At 48.3% G+C, this 12,062-nt stretch overlaps 1 protein-coding gene and 1 long non-coding RNA gene across 2 annotated transcripts in view; one reads left to right on the forward strand and one right to left on the reverse strand.

Annotated features, from left to right (window-relative positions):
* Positions 1–210: 210 nt before the first annotated feature.
* LOC136295790 (uncharacterized) lies at positions 211–3,240 on the reverse strand. The gene is made up of 4 exons (XR_010722797.1): positions 3,140–3,240; positions 2,373–2,679; positions 1,953–2,145; positions 211–1,209 (listed from the first exon to the last, which is right to left on the reverse strand). It is a non-coding gene; the product is annotated as an uncharacterized lncRNA (long non-coding RNA).
* A 694-nt stretch (positions 3,241–3,934) lies between these two features.
* CMTM4 (CKLF like MARVEL transmembrane domain containing 4) overlaps positions 3,935–12,062 on the forward strand; it is a 29,159-nt gene continuing 21,031 nt past the window's right edge. Inside the window, exon 1 of the mRNA XM_066194973.1 lies at positions 3,935–4,120. Within this exon, the coding sequence (XP_066051070.1) occupies positions 3,935–4,120 (186 nt within the window). The remainder of the gene's footprint in view (positions 4,121–12,062) is intronic.

Raw genomic sequence — 12,062 nt, forward strand, 5'->3', positions numbered from 1 at the left:
TCAAGACTCCCCACCATCCCAGACAGTTTTCCTTCTGCTTAAAGTCTTTGTCAGAACTTGCAGTTTCTTCTTGTATTAATTCCTACTTCTGACTCAGCAAAATGATTTGCCCACCTCCCATGCTGCTCATGGCTTCAGAACCAGTGCGCACACCACACCCCCACACTGGGAAAACACACAATTCCCTGCACTAAGGCACTCAAAGCTAACAGATGTTTTCCGAAAGCAAGTTCTTTATTAGCTTTTGAGGGTGGAGCTTGGTTTTTTTCTTTTCCCCCCAAGTGAAAAGCTGGGAAAAACCTTCAGCACTTTGTACATTGAAAATTTCAAGGGGAAAAAAGCCTCCTGTCTGATGCCAAAGTTAAACTCTAATCACTGCTGAGCTCTCCTGGAATTTGGCAGCATACCAGTGCTCCTTCCCTTTGGTAGGTCATGTGGAAATACCGGAGCCTTTTCTTAAAGAACCTCTCAGCTCTTTTCAGGTACTTGCACAGATGTAACTTTCCTGTTAGGATTCTGATGCCTTTTACACTCCTAACTGCATTAAACCACCGTTCCTAATAAGCACCATTCAGATCTACAAAATTTTATGTTTAAGCATTAAAATATTTTAAGTGTGTTAAAACTACATAAATGGACTTCAAAAATCTGGTTTTGAGTTGATATTCCTATTCTGCTGGAATAGAATCACAGGTTTTAATGTTGGAAATAGCACTCAAATATGCTTAATGAAAAGAACCCACAACTGGTTCACAAGTTTATGAGAGGTTGTAGGAATAGCTGAGATGAAGGTTGAGAGATCAAAGTCTCTTTGTTGAGTTTCTTCACTGAGAATATTTAAGATTCTCTTTCAGCTGCTTTTTACACCTAAATCACCAGCTGGTTTTAATTTATGACAAGTGTCCTGGTGATTCTTTCTGATGGGGAGTTTTTAATTCTGTCAAAGCGGACTTAACCATTCTCTATCAAACAGATCATTTAATTACAGTGTCTATGAACAGCATACTTGTTTTTTCCTCAGTGCTTTTTCTTCCTTGTTTTCACTCTTCAATCATATTTTAGCTGGATGCGAAGAACTCAGTGATGAATTCCCTGATCTGATTAGCTCGATACTATGGTGGTGTCTTGAGTGCTGATCACTGACCCAGTTCCCCATTTTCCTGGTCTCCATGAGCAGGCACACAATGGAATGGCAGGCTGTGCTGGAAACTTGTAAAGCCAAAGTTATCTGAGAGCGATCTGATCCGCCCGGGATGAATGCAGTGACCTTTTTTCCTGGATCACTACTTTTATTTACATATTAAACGTAGACATTTTTTTCCTTTCCCTGCTGCAGAGCTGAAAAGGTGCCGTATCAGGCAAGAATGTGTGTAAAGGATTCCTTTGTTAAATGTTGGCAGCAGCCTCAGCAGCCTTGCCAAGTCAGTCCAGCCCACCCACCCGTGCAGGAGCAAGCCAGGGATCCCCGGCATGGCCTGGGCTTGGTGTGGGCCCTCCTGGCAGGGTTGTGCCCTGGGAGATGGGACGCTCAGGAGCTGCTGTCCCAGGAGATGGGACACTCAGCACAGGCTGGGACCAGCCCTCCTCTTGCCCCAGGAACACCCTGCTGGAGCAGAGCTCGCTCACTGTGCTCTCCCTACCCTGGGAATTGCCTGCCCAAAACCAGAGGGGTTTGGTGTGTCCGCATCTCCCAGCACCCCCGAATTGTTCTCATGATTTAAATACATTTACACTTCATGTTCTCCACTCCATGGGAGAAGGAAGTTATTAAGAAGTTTGCAGAAGGGTGTGCAGGAGGCACTAAGCAAACAGCCAGAATAAAGATCTCCTACCACCCCACCTTTCGCTAAACCACTCAACCCTCTGTCCTTCAACGCCAGCTTTTGATTCTCTTTCAACACATTGATGTGTTTTGGTTAGAATTGCAAAAGATTGACCAAAATAATACTCACTGGATGTTTCAGGAACATTTTCCTTGTTTTTCTCAGGATAGTTTTCTGGAACTGCCACAGCAGTTCTTCAAAATAAAGGCTAAATGTCTCTGCAGGTAAATATGCATAACCTGTTTCCTGAAACAGCCATGGAGCCTTAAGTTACAATCCAGAGATGCTCTCCCCAGTGACAACCACATACTCGTGATACTTCCTGCAAGAAAAAGAGCTTTGTGAGAGTTGTGATTTCCCCAGACTTACACAAGAACTGAAATAAGAGACTGAAAACACCTATTGGTCCAGCCCTGTTCCACAGCAGTATTTTCCCCTTACACTTATATGATAGTATATTGTTAGGCCAGGTTCATGTGACCCAAGCAAGAATTACCCTCCTTCTCCATGCTCTGCTCATGTTTTCTTTTTTTTTTCCCTGCCACTCACCCTTCACAAAAGGGCGATGAGTTTCTTTTACATGTCTCCAACTCTTCACCTTGTTTGAGAATATCAGCCTCTTCCAGGCCCAGGGCGTAGCAGAGAAGCTGCGGAAGGACTTTGCGCTGTCAGCTGTGGCTCCAGTTAACCAAGCCACGACTGTTAGTGGTGAACAAGCCCCTGACTCTTTCCCTGGTTCTCTCTCCGAGGCTGTCTCCTTGGGCTTCCTTCTCTGGGGATGTTTACTCAGAGGCCAAACGAAAGAAGAAAAGTATCTTGAAATCAAAAATCACGTGTACAGTGTACAGGGCAGAACCTATGAAAAGAAGGATCAAAGCAGTTTCAAGGAACTGAAAGGGAGACATGAAGTAGAACACACAGGTAACTGGAAAGGAAACCCCAGGTGGATAATCGACAGTGATCACAGAAAACAGAAGGGCTGTAGCAGTCAGACTCTTGGAGGCCAGAGGAAGACGCTAGAATTGTTAACGTGTTCAAGTCCTGTAATGTGGAACAGGTGACAGTGTAGACTGTCAGTGACAAGAACAGGAGCACGGGTGTGGCAGAGCCTGCCTGATAACCATGGCAGATCACAGGATGCGACACGGAACACTTGAACTTCACCGTGGTACACAGCGGTCTGGCTGTGTTAAAAAAAAATAACCTAGCTGCATTTCACTCACTTGGATTTGCCAGGTTATGTTGCAATTTGTCCTTACTCGTCGTGACACAGCAAAAGTACCCCCAAAACCTGATTCACAGCCAGTCAAAGCTACCTTGCAACTGTCACTGCTTCGAAACACAACACTCGTGGAAGAACGGCGCGGAGGTTTCTGCTGCCGGAGCCGCTCGGGCGCGGTGTCAGCGCAGGGGCCCGGCCGTGAGCCCGGGGCAGCTGCCGGCGCCAGCAGCGGGTGCAGAAAGCCGAGCGGCGGCGGGCCGGGCGGGGCAGCGGGAGCAGCTCGGGCCGGGCCGGGCCGGGCGGGGCGCGGAGCCCGGGGCAGGTGCGCGGCCCTCCCCGCGGGGCGGGCGCGGCGCAGGCACCGCCCGGCTGCGCGCCCTCCGGGGCGGGCCCTGCCCGCCCTTTCCGCTCCGCGCAGGGGGAGGAGCGGTGCGGCGGCGCTGCTCGGAGCCGGGCTGCTCTGCCGGGACCGGGACCGGGACCCGAACCGGCATCGGGATCAGAAGCAGGGCAGCGGAGCTGGGAGCGCGCTCCGGAGCGGCGGGGCGGGCTGCGGCACTCGGGGCTCCGCGGCCGGGGCACGGCTCCGCACCGGGACAGCGCGGCTCCGCTCCGCGCACCCTCCGCGCCTTTCCGCACCGCACCGGGGCAGCGCTCCGGGCCTCTCCGCACCGCCCCGCCCCGGGGCAGCGCTCCGGGCCTCACCGCCCCGCACCGGGGCACCGCTCCGCGCCGCAGCGCGGCCCCGCTCCGCGCGATGCTGCCCGGGCGCTCCCCGCGCCGCTGCGCCTGAGGCGGGCGCGGGGCGGCCATGCAGCCCTCGCTGCCTTAGCTGAGCGCGGCGCTCGGGCCGGAGCCCGCGGCCACCCCCCCCGGCGGCACCGGCACCATGAGGAACGGCGATGACCTGGAGGGCTTCGACGGCGAGGCGTCCAGCGCCTCCATGATCTCGGCGGCCAGCAGCCCCTACCAGCCCACCACGGAGCCCGTCAGCCAGCGCCGCGGGCTGGGCGGCCTGCGCTGCGACCTGGACTACCTGCGGGGCACCCTGGGCAGGCTGAAGCTGGCCGAGGTGGTGAGTACCGCGGCGGGGAGCGGGGCTGCGGCCGGGCGGCGTGAGGGGCGGGCCCGGCCGGGCCGTGCGGGCTGCCGGGGCCGCGGGAGCGCCTTTCACCCGGGCCGTGTGCCCGCGGGTCGCCGCCGCGGGGCCGGGGCGGCGCGGCCGCCGCTCGGTGGCCGCGCCGCTCGTTCTGGCCCCGAGCGGGCGTCGCGGTGCCCGGGGCGCCCCCCGGCCGTGCCCGGGGGAGGCTCCGCCGCTCCCCGCCGGACCCGCCCGCACCTCTCAGAGCCCTCGCTCGCCGGCTTGCCCTTAGCTGGCTGGAGTTCTCTGAAATCCACCGAGTAAAAAGAAAGAAACCCTTAAAAAACCCCGGAACAGCAAACGTGAGATTTTGTATTGTGAAATTAAACGTGAGCTGCGTTCGTTCGTGTACTTTGGACACCTGAGCTGGTTCAGCTTGATGGAGCCCGTGCAAGGCTTGGACCACCCCAGCAGTGGAACACGTAATAAACACCAGAGCGCTGCAGCAGTTTCGGCGGTGCTAGTGCTGATGTTTGACTTCATCTGATCTGTTTTCCAAGTCGCTATGATATTTATGTTTTTCAAGTCAACAAGTGTGTTTTTCAGGATATTAGGAAAAGAGGTGTTTTATGAAAATGGCAATCACCTTGAAATAGATTTTGAAGTAATTTCTTACAGGGTCCTGCAAATTCCTGTAAGTTATTTGAAATGAGTGATGCCAGAAACATTTTAATATTTCATATATATAACTTTGGCATTTAAAACCACTGCTGGTTAGTACAAGCAAAACTTGCACATACAGGTTTCATGAAAAACACATTGGAAGTATCCTGGCTTCAGCTGCACACAAGTTTATAGAGGACTCTGGTGATGAGTTCACGTTTTATGAATGCCCAGTAAAATGCAGGATTTGGAAGTGTGATTTGTTTTCTTCTCATCCCCTCAGCGCAGGGTAGGAGCTGTGCTCTGCGAGTGGTAGCAGTGAGCGTGTTAGCCCAGTAGAACAACAGGGACCAGCAGTGTGTGCACTGTGTGTGTTCAGGACTGGAGCCAAGGGATCTGTCAGCACTGCGCAACATCTACCTGTCTTCGAGCTGTTAAAAACTGTCCATGTGGTGGAAATCCTGGCGTGGTGCTGCCTGATACACTGAAATAATCCGCCCTCGGGATTTTTGTTTCAGTTCCTACTGCAGATCCTTTCTGCAGTACGCTAATAACTGTGGCGAGTCTTGTTAAAAACTTGTCATTAACGTGACTAATTACCGATCGTAACTGAATCCTTTATTATTAAATCTGACTTGCTTGGAACAAATCCCAAAGATACATGGAGTACACCTCATAAGTTTTGAAGTCGTGTAAATAAAGATGGGGGGAAACCACGCTCTGCTGGAGGTAGAGAGGTTTCCTTGTCTCTGGACAAAGACGCTGCTGCTCCCAGTTCATCGGAGGGAAGATTTTTACTTGCAGAGCAGTGTCTTCCCTGGAACTGAGCCATGCTTTGTGCTCTTTTCATAACAGTGATCTGAGCTATTGCTTGTGGTTCCCAGGAGTGTATGAACGTAGAGGGGCAGCAGTTAAGAAGAAATTAAATCAGCTCGTGTAGGAAGGCTGTGCCCCACCTCAGCCTGGTTAGTTGTACTCAAAAAAACTCCTCGTTCATGGTAATGGAAGAGCAGACTAGTGATATTTGCAAACCAATGGAAAGCTGAGCCAGTGTTGGAAAAGAAAGGAGAGAGAGCACATTCCACCGTGTACTTAGGTTGCTTATTTGCCAAGTATAATTATTTCAATTACAATATAAATAACGCTTTTACAAAAATACTGAAGGAACCTAAATGTAACAAGTTCTACTGTGGTGTAGAACTCCATCTCTTAAAGACGAAAAGGAACTCTGGCACACAAAAAAAAACCATTACAAAGTGGAAAAAGACAAGTACTGGTTAAGATAAAAGTCTCTAAATGTATAATAGTAAAAAAGAATGTTACAGGAAAGATTACAATGCATGTGCTTCATTTAGCATCGGGATTTGTCTTAAAATACATTCGTGATTGGCAGGCAAAATATCAGCTCGAGGCAAACATTGCTGCTGCTTGTTCTAGTCTTCGGTTGAAGGGCTTCCCACAAACTGCCCTGTGGTGCTGTGAGAAGAAAAAAGGGCTTGGATGGCCCTGCTTACAAATGCCCGTTTTTGATTTTGCCTGTCAGAAGCAGAAGGAACAGGGAACGGGGAAAACCCCACTTCACTTAAAATAGGTGTAAGGCTCTGTTAATTTGTTGTAGATTTACCTTTATGGATTCAAATAAAGGGGTTGTTAGAAGAGAGAAACCATGATGACATTGTAGGCATGTGGAGTAATGTAAGTGCTGTTAGAGGGGACAATGGTTTGAACTCATTAATATTTCAAGAGAATGTGCCCCGAAGTGTCCTTTGAAGGGGCACCAACATAATGGGTTGTGATGATGTTTTGTGTATGTGCAGCTTATTTCTGAGCCTTGCTTTGGTTTTTTGCTAAGTTTAGATTGGGTTGCAGACTGGAAAACTGTACAATTTAGGGCTTACAGCTCCTCTTTATGGCCAAGCTGAAGAGTTCCCAGTCCTTGGATCTGCCTGCCAGTGGTCAGTAATAGCAGCGTGAGGAACAGTGAGGGAGTGAGGGAAAGGGCCCGTGTGGATCAGCTTAGCATTGAACTGATTTCCCTGATTCTGACAGTGTTATTGCCAGGTAGGTGAGCTTTTCAGAAAGGAGTCTTTTGCCTGGATCTCCGAGTCCTGTTGAAATAGTCGTGTGTTTTTGTTGGGATCTGTGAGGGAACATCTGCTGTACTGGGGATGCAGCCATAGCCTCTTTACAGCAGCAGCTTGGAGGAGGATGGGGAGTGTTGGACCACCTCAGGAAAGGAGTGTGCAGGGCTCCTGGAGTGCCCAAGACACGTGAGGGTGTCTCCAGGCAGGTGGGAAGTGACACACGAAGGACACAGAGGGAAATGGAAGAGAGGAGAGGACTTTAGGTAGCTTGGAGCTTTCATGTTTGGTTCGTGCCTTTTGGTTTTGTTCTAATGAGACTTTGAACTCAAAAGGGAAGTCAGGGAGAAGTCAGTGCACTTGTGTGCTAACCAAAGAAATGTTTTTCTTTCGGAGAGGTTGTCGCTGTTGACTTTTGGGCATTTAAAAGGAGCAGTACCTTTTCTCATGGAAAGTGTGAGAGAGAGGTGGCTGTCCTTGGAGAGCAGAGCAGGAATGTTCTTTAGAATTTATTCGCATTACTTTTTGGCATGAATTTGTTTCTCATGTTTTCGAGGCCTTTTTACTTCCCGTGGAGACTGTTGTACAATAATGAAATGGATGTCACTGGAAAACTTTGCTGTAGATGTCCTCAAATGATTTGTTTTATTTCAGTACTTTCTCTCCATTCCCTTGAATTTCCTAAGGACAGTCCTCCTTTTTCCTGAGTGTGGTTCCTAAAGAAAGGTGTTTACTGTGTGAGGAGTCAGGAGGGGCCCATTCTGTCATGCAAAGTAGATGAGCTGGTTAGCAGGTTCTACCTCTTCGCTGGAAATAGTTTCATTTTAGATTCATTTTAGATGAGACTGCTTTTTTTTTTTTTCTCCTCTTCATTTTAGTTTTCAGCTTGTCAAAATACATTATTATTATTATTATTCTTTGATTATTGTAATTCTGCACCTCCAAGGATCTTACTGTCATTAAAGCTGGGCATAGACAGATTTCCTACTGAAATTTCCATGGCCAGTTGTGGCTGCCCTTTGTCCGCTGCTCAGTTTTTCTGGGAGTGTAGCTCCAGATGGACTGTTCATAGGCTTTAAGGAAAGGAAAACCAGGCAGGATCCTGTTGGGAATCCTGTTGGTTCTCATGGGAATCCTGCCAGGTCTGCACAGGCACCCGATTTAAAGTAACATGCATCACCTTTAACAGCTGGGCCAGTGGGTGTGAAGAATTGTGCCTGGTCAGTTCCTGTGACATTGGCAGCAGTTGGGAATGGTTCACCTGGAGCAGTGGGGTCATGGAGCAGCCTTCTGGTGGAAGCAGCAAGAGGCAGAAACCTCTCAGCTTGTGCTGGCTGAGAGATGGTAGATGGCATTTGTGGGGGTTGGTGATGGCTCCTGTGGCTAGACAGCCCTAGACATTCTTCTCCTCATGTGTTTGTTCCAAATGCTACAAAAATCCATCAGAGATTCCTTTTAAAGAAGATAATACTTCTGCTTGGGAGGTCTCTGAGCTGTGAGATGCTGATGAGTGCACTGGGAAGTATCACTCTGTGCTCGCTCTCGTCTTCTTGTCTGTAGCATTTGATATTGCCAGGGGAGGCAGCAGTCGAGCTAAATGAAATCTGATGGGAATAGCAGTTCAGATGTTCACAGTTCTCGGAATAAAAAGTTCCATCGTCATTGGTGGAGAGTAGTTGAACATTGAAAAAAAGTTGTTTTGTGGCTTACTGTCATTATCCGTTTCCAGATTCAGAAATGGGTTGCTGAGGCCAGGACTACAGTGAAACTCTTGGCTGTCAGGTTCTGGTGCAATGAAAAAACAACATTCAAAAGCCAGGAATGCATGCCTACATGGATAATAAGACCATTGAGGATTCTCATTGTTAATTATATTAGAAAATTAGAGTAATAACATTTATGTTCCAAGGAACTAGCTAATTGCTGACTATTAGAATCTGGTTGAAAGCTATTCTGAGGTGTTCAGTAATTTCATATCTAGTTATTGCTGCCTTGTGTCTTGAGCTCAGCCTCTCAGCTGGAGGGGAGGATTAGATGGAGCCCCTGACCTCCCCCCCCCGTGTGTGATGTGCCACGTCTGACTTGCCTGCTCCTTTGGCCCTGCGGTGCTCTGGGTGTGATTCCCAGCTGGGCATGGGTGGCTGGAGCAGGAGCTGGGTGCTTCCCAGGCAGCTCCATCTGCGTCAGGGAAGTTACCCGGGGACCACTGGATCAGTGTGAGTAAAGGGGATTGCTTTTGCATTGCTTGGTTTCTGTCAGTGGGGCGTTAATTCAGTCCCAGGGAGCTGGTAGAGGGCAGGGGGTGATGTTCTGGACGAGGTCACAGCAGTCAGGCCATCAGTCCTGGTGGGAAGCACTCGGTGCTCCCGGTGAAAAGCAGAGCACTGCAGGAGACACCCGAGCCTCCGAGGGGACTTTGGGTCCCCGGCAGCCCTGTACCTGCCTAGTTTATTCATAGGTGACAGTTTCACCTTCAGGTTTAGTGCTCTTCATTTATTCTGCGCTTTGAAGGGGCAGAAGCTTTCCTCCTTTTCGTTGTGGATTTAGTTCAAGCGATTTATCGCTCTTTGTTCCTGCGTTAACGCTGCCGCTTGCTGCAAGTCCTCGTGGTGCCCTCATCCAGCCTGTTCCTGCTGCACGAGGCAGGACGGGGAGGTTTGGACAGCGCTGGCCGGGGGGCTGTGCCCCGTGTGCCGGAGGGGCCGGGCTCTCGGCAGCCGCACCTGAGCAGTGCTGCCCTTTGGGCTGCCTCCCACCACCCTGTGCAATGTCACCTGTCCACACACTTCTCCTCTCTCATCCCAGGATCACACTGGCAATCTGTAGTCACTCTCTGATGAGCTGCATCGTCCACCTTTTCATTCTCTTTACGCTCTCCAAACGATGAATGTGCGTTACCGTAAGAAACCATTGTGATTTTTTTTTTCTGTGTCGTGCTGAGCTTTGATTTTTGGTGGTTTGTTTGTAGCTTGTTCAGAAGATGCTGAGTATCACAGCTGATACTGGTGATCTCTGGTATTTGGTCTTAGAAAAAGGCTGTTATCGTATCATATTGAGAGGATCAAATTTGTAATGCACAAATGTGCTTAGAAATCCTCTTCAGGTGTCTCTTCAGTGCCTCTGAAACTCTTGATTTTTCTTCAAAAAGATTTCTCTTTAAAGGTTGTAGATCTGCATTGCTGTGTGGTGATATTTTTATCCTCACATTTTCTGTGGAAGAATATTTAGATAACTCTGTTTAGCTTTGCTTTTTTCTTTTTTTTTTTTCTTTTTTTTTTTTTTTTTTTTTTTCTTGTGAACAACTAAAGAAATGACTGTGGCTGTCTTCCCACAGAAAGGTAAGTAGGTTTTGGTTTCTTTCGTGGTGTCTCTTTAACTGTCATCTGGCCATGGTATCATATCCTCCTGCCAGTAAACTCCAAATTCCTGTTAATAATTTCCTCTTAAGATGGTGGATAGTTTTTAAATCCTGATTTCTGAAGAAATTCCTACAATGTCTGTACCAAGTATGCTGTATTTTTTTCCCTTCCATTATGAACCAGTGCAACAGTAATAGACGGACTACACTAATTCGTTCTCATGGTATTAATAATTGGAAAGCTACCTTTACTTCTTGTAATGTTTCTGGTAATGTCTTTTGTTGATGAGGCTCCCTAGTGATTTAATTATCATCTTGAGATAAGAAGACAAGGACTAGAAATTTAAGAGGTTGTGTTTTTCTTGTAACATAATCACTGTTGGAGGAATCTGCTGGTTCTGGTGGGAGTTAGTGCATTGTTTTGTCAAATCAACCTGCACACTTTTCGGTAGCCATCATCCTCCTGTGCTCAAAATTGCATTTCATCAAAATCTCTCTGGCTTCAGGACCTCAGCAAATAATTTGGCACTGAAACTTCGAGAGAACCAAATGCACAACTGAAACAAATAGAACCAAGTGCACAACGAAGGGGCATCTTGATGCCTTAGGATTTTAGCTTTTGTGTTTTTCAAATCCTGCAATGCATTAGTGTATAAACTCCATACAGAGTGTTAGTTAACTCTCCTCACATTTTTGTCAGAAAAAACAAAACCTCAGGCCCTGAAAAGTATAAACGAAAGTGAATGGAGGGGGGAGCAAACCAGGGGGAATTTGACTCCATTACCTGAAGCTGTAATGGGAGGATTAAACCCTGATATATAAACGGACCAAACTTAAAATTGTCTGAAAAACTGGTCACCATCATCCATCTTGGGTGTAGGCCCCCTTGGAGGCTTCTGACTGCCCAAGGTGTACCTGTTGAAGTTCTTTAATTAATACCTGCTTTTATTCTCTCAACCTTGTCTAGCCTCTGTTCCAGGGAGCCGGTCCAAGGCAGTCCTCTTAACAATGGGTCACCTGCTGTTGTTTTGTAGTGCTGAAGTCGCCATTTATTAGAGCTGCTATTAAAAATACATTCTTATTTAAAAAAAAAAGTCACCTAATTCTCAGATGATTTGTGTAGTTGCTTCCAAAACGTGGCAGTAATGTTTAGGTTTCCCTGGAACTTGTACCATCAAATCCCGAATACGGGAGGAGGGAAGCAAAAGCTGGATAACAGCAGCCTCATGTGGAATAGGTGTAAGAACATCCAGCCAGGAGTGGAGAAAAGATGGGGCAGAAATATTGCTGACAATGGGCAGAGTGGTCCTAGAGCTGGTGTAGCTCTCACCCAGAGGGCCACTCACAGTCTGCAGTGGGGGCTCAGGTGGGCAGAGATCCTCTGATGTTTGAATCTCACCTTGTGCAAATTAAACTGGGGACTATACTCAGAGTATCCGATCCCTGACCGTGGTGTTTAATGAACTGTAATTAAGGCTCTGGTGGGTAATGCCTTAGCTTGTGAAAGAGTATGATGCGTTTTTACCTACACAAGTATTCCAGCATCCAGTTAAACTTCTGTTAACATCTGACTTGATATTCAGGTGGTGATTCTTGCACATCTTTGAATTTTCTTTAGCTCGTGTGTTCCCAAAGTGTTGAGGCTGCAGGTGAGCTGAGCTGGTTGGGATTGTCTGGTTCATTCCAGAGAGGCTGAAAGCCCAGCAGTGCCAGTGAGCAGGAGCACGTCGTGTGCCATGTCTGAGTTGCTCAAGGTGCTGCGTCTGCTTTGACTTCACTGGAGCTATCCCAGGGTGTTTTCAAATGCTGTAAATCTGCCCGTGATACAGCGCTA

This window comes from Chamaea fasciata, unplaced genomic scaffold, assembly GCF_029207755.1.
Source record: "Chamaea fasciata isolate MVZ Bird 193981 ecotype frontalis unplaced genomic scaffold, bChaFas1.0.hap1 SCAF_12, whole genome shotgun sequence".
Lineage (NCBI taxonomy): Eukaryota > Metazoa > Chordata > Aves > Passeriformes > Sylviidae > Chamaea > Chamaea fasciata.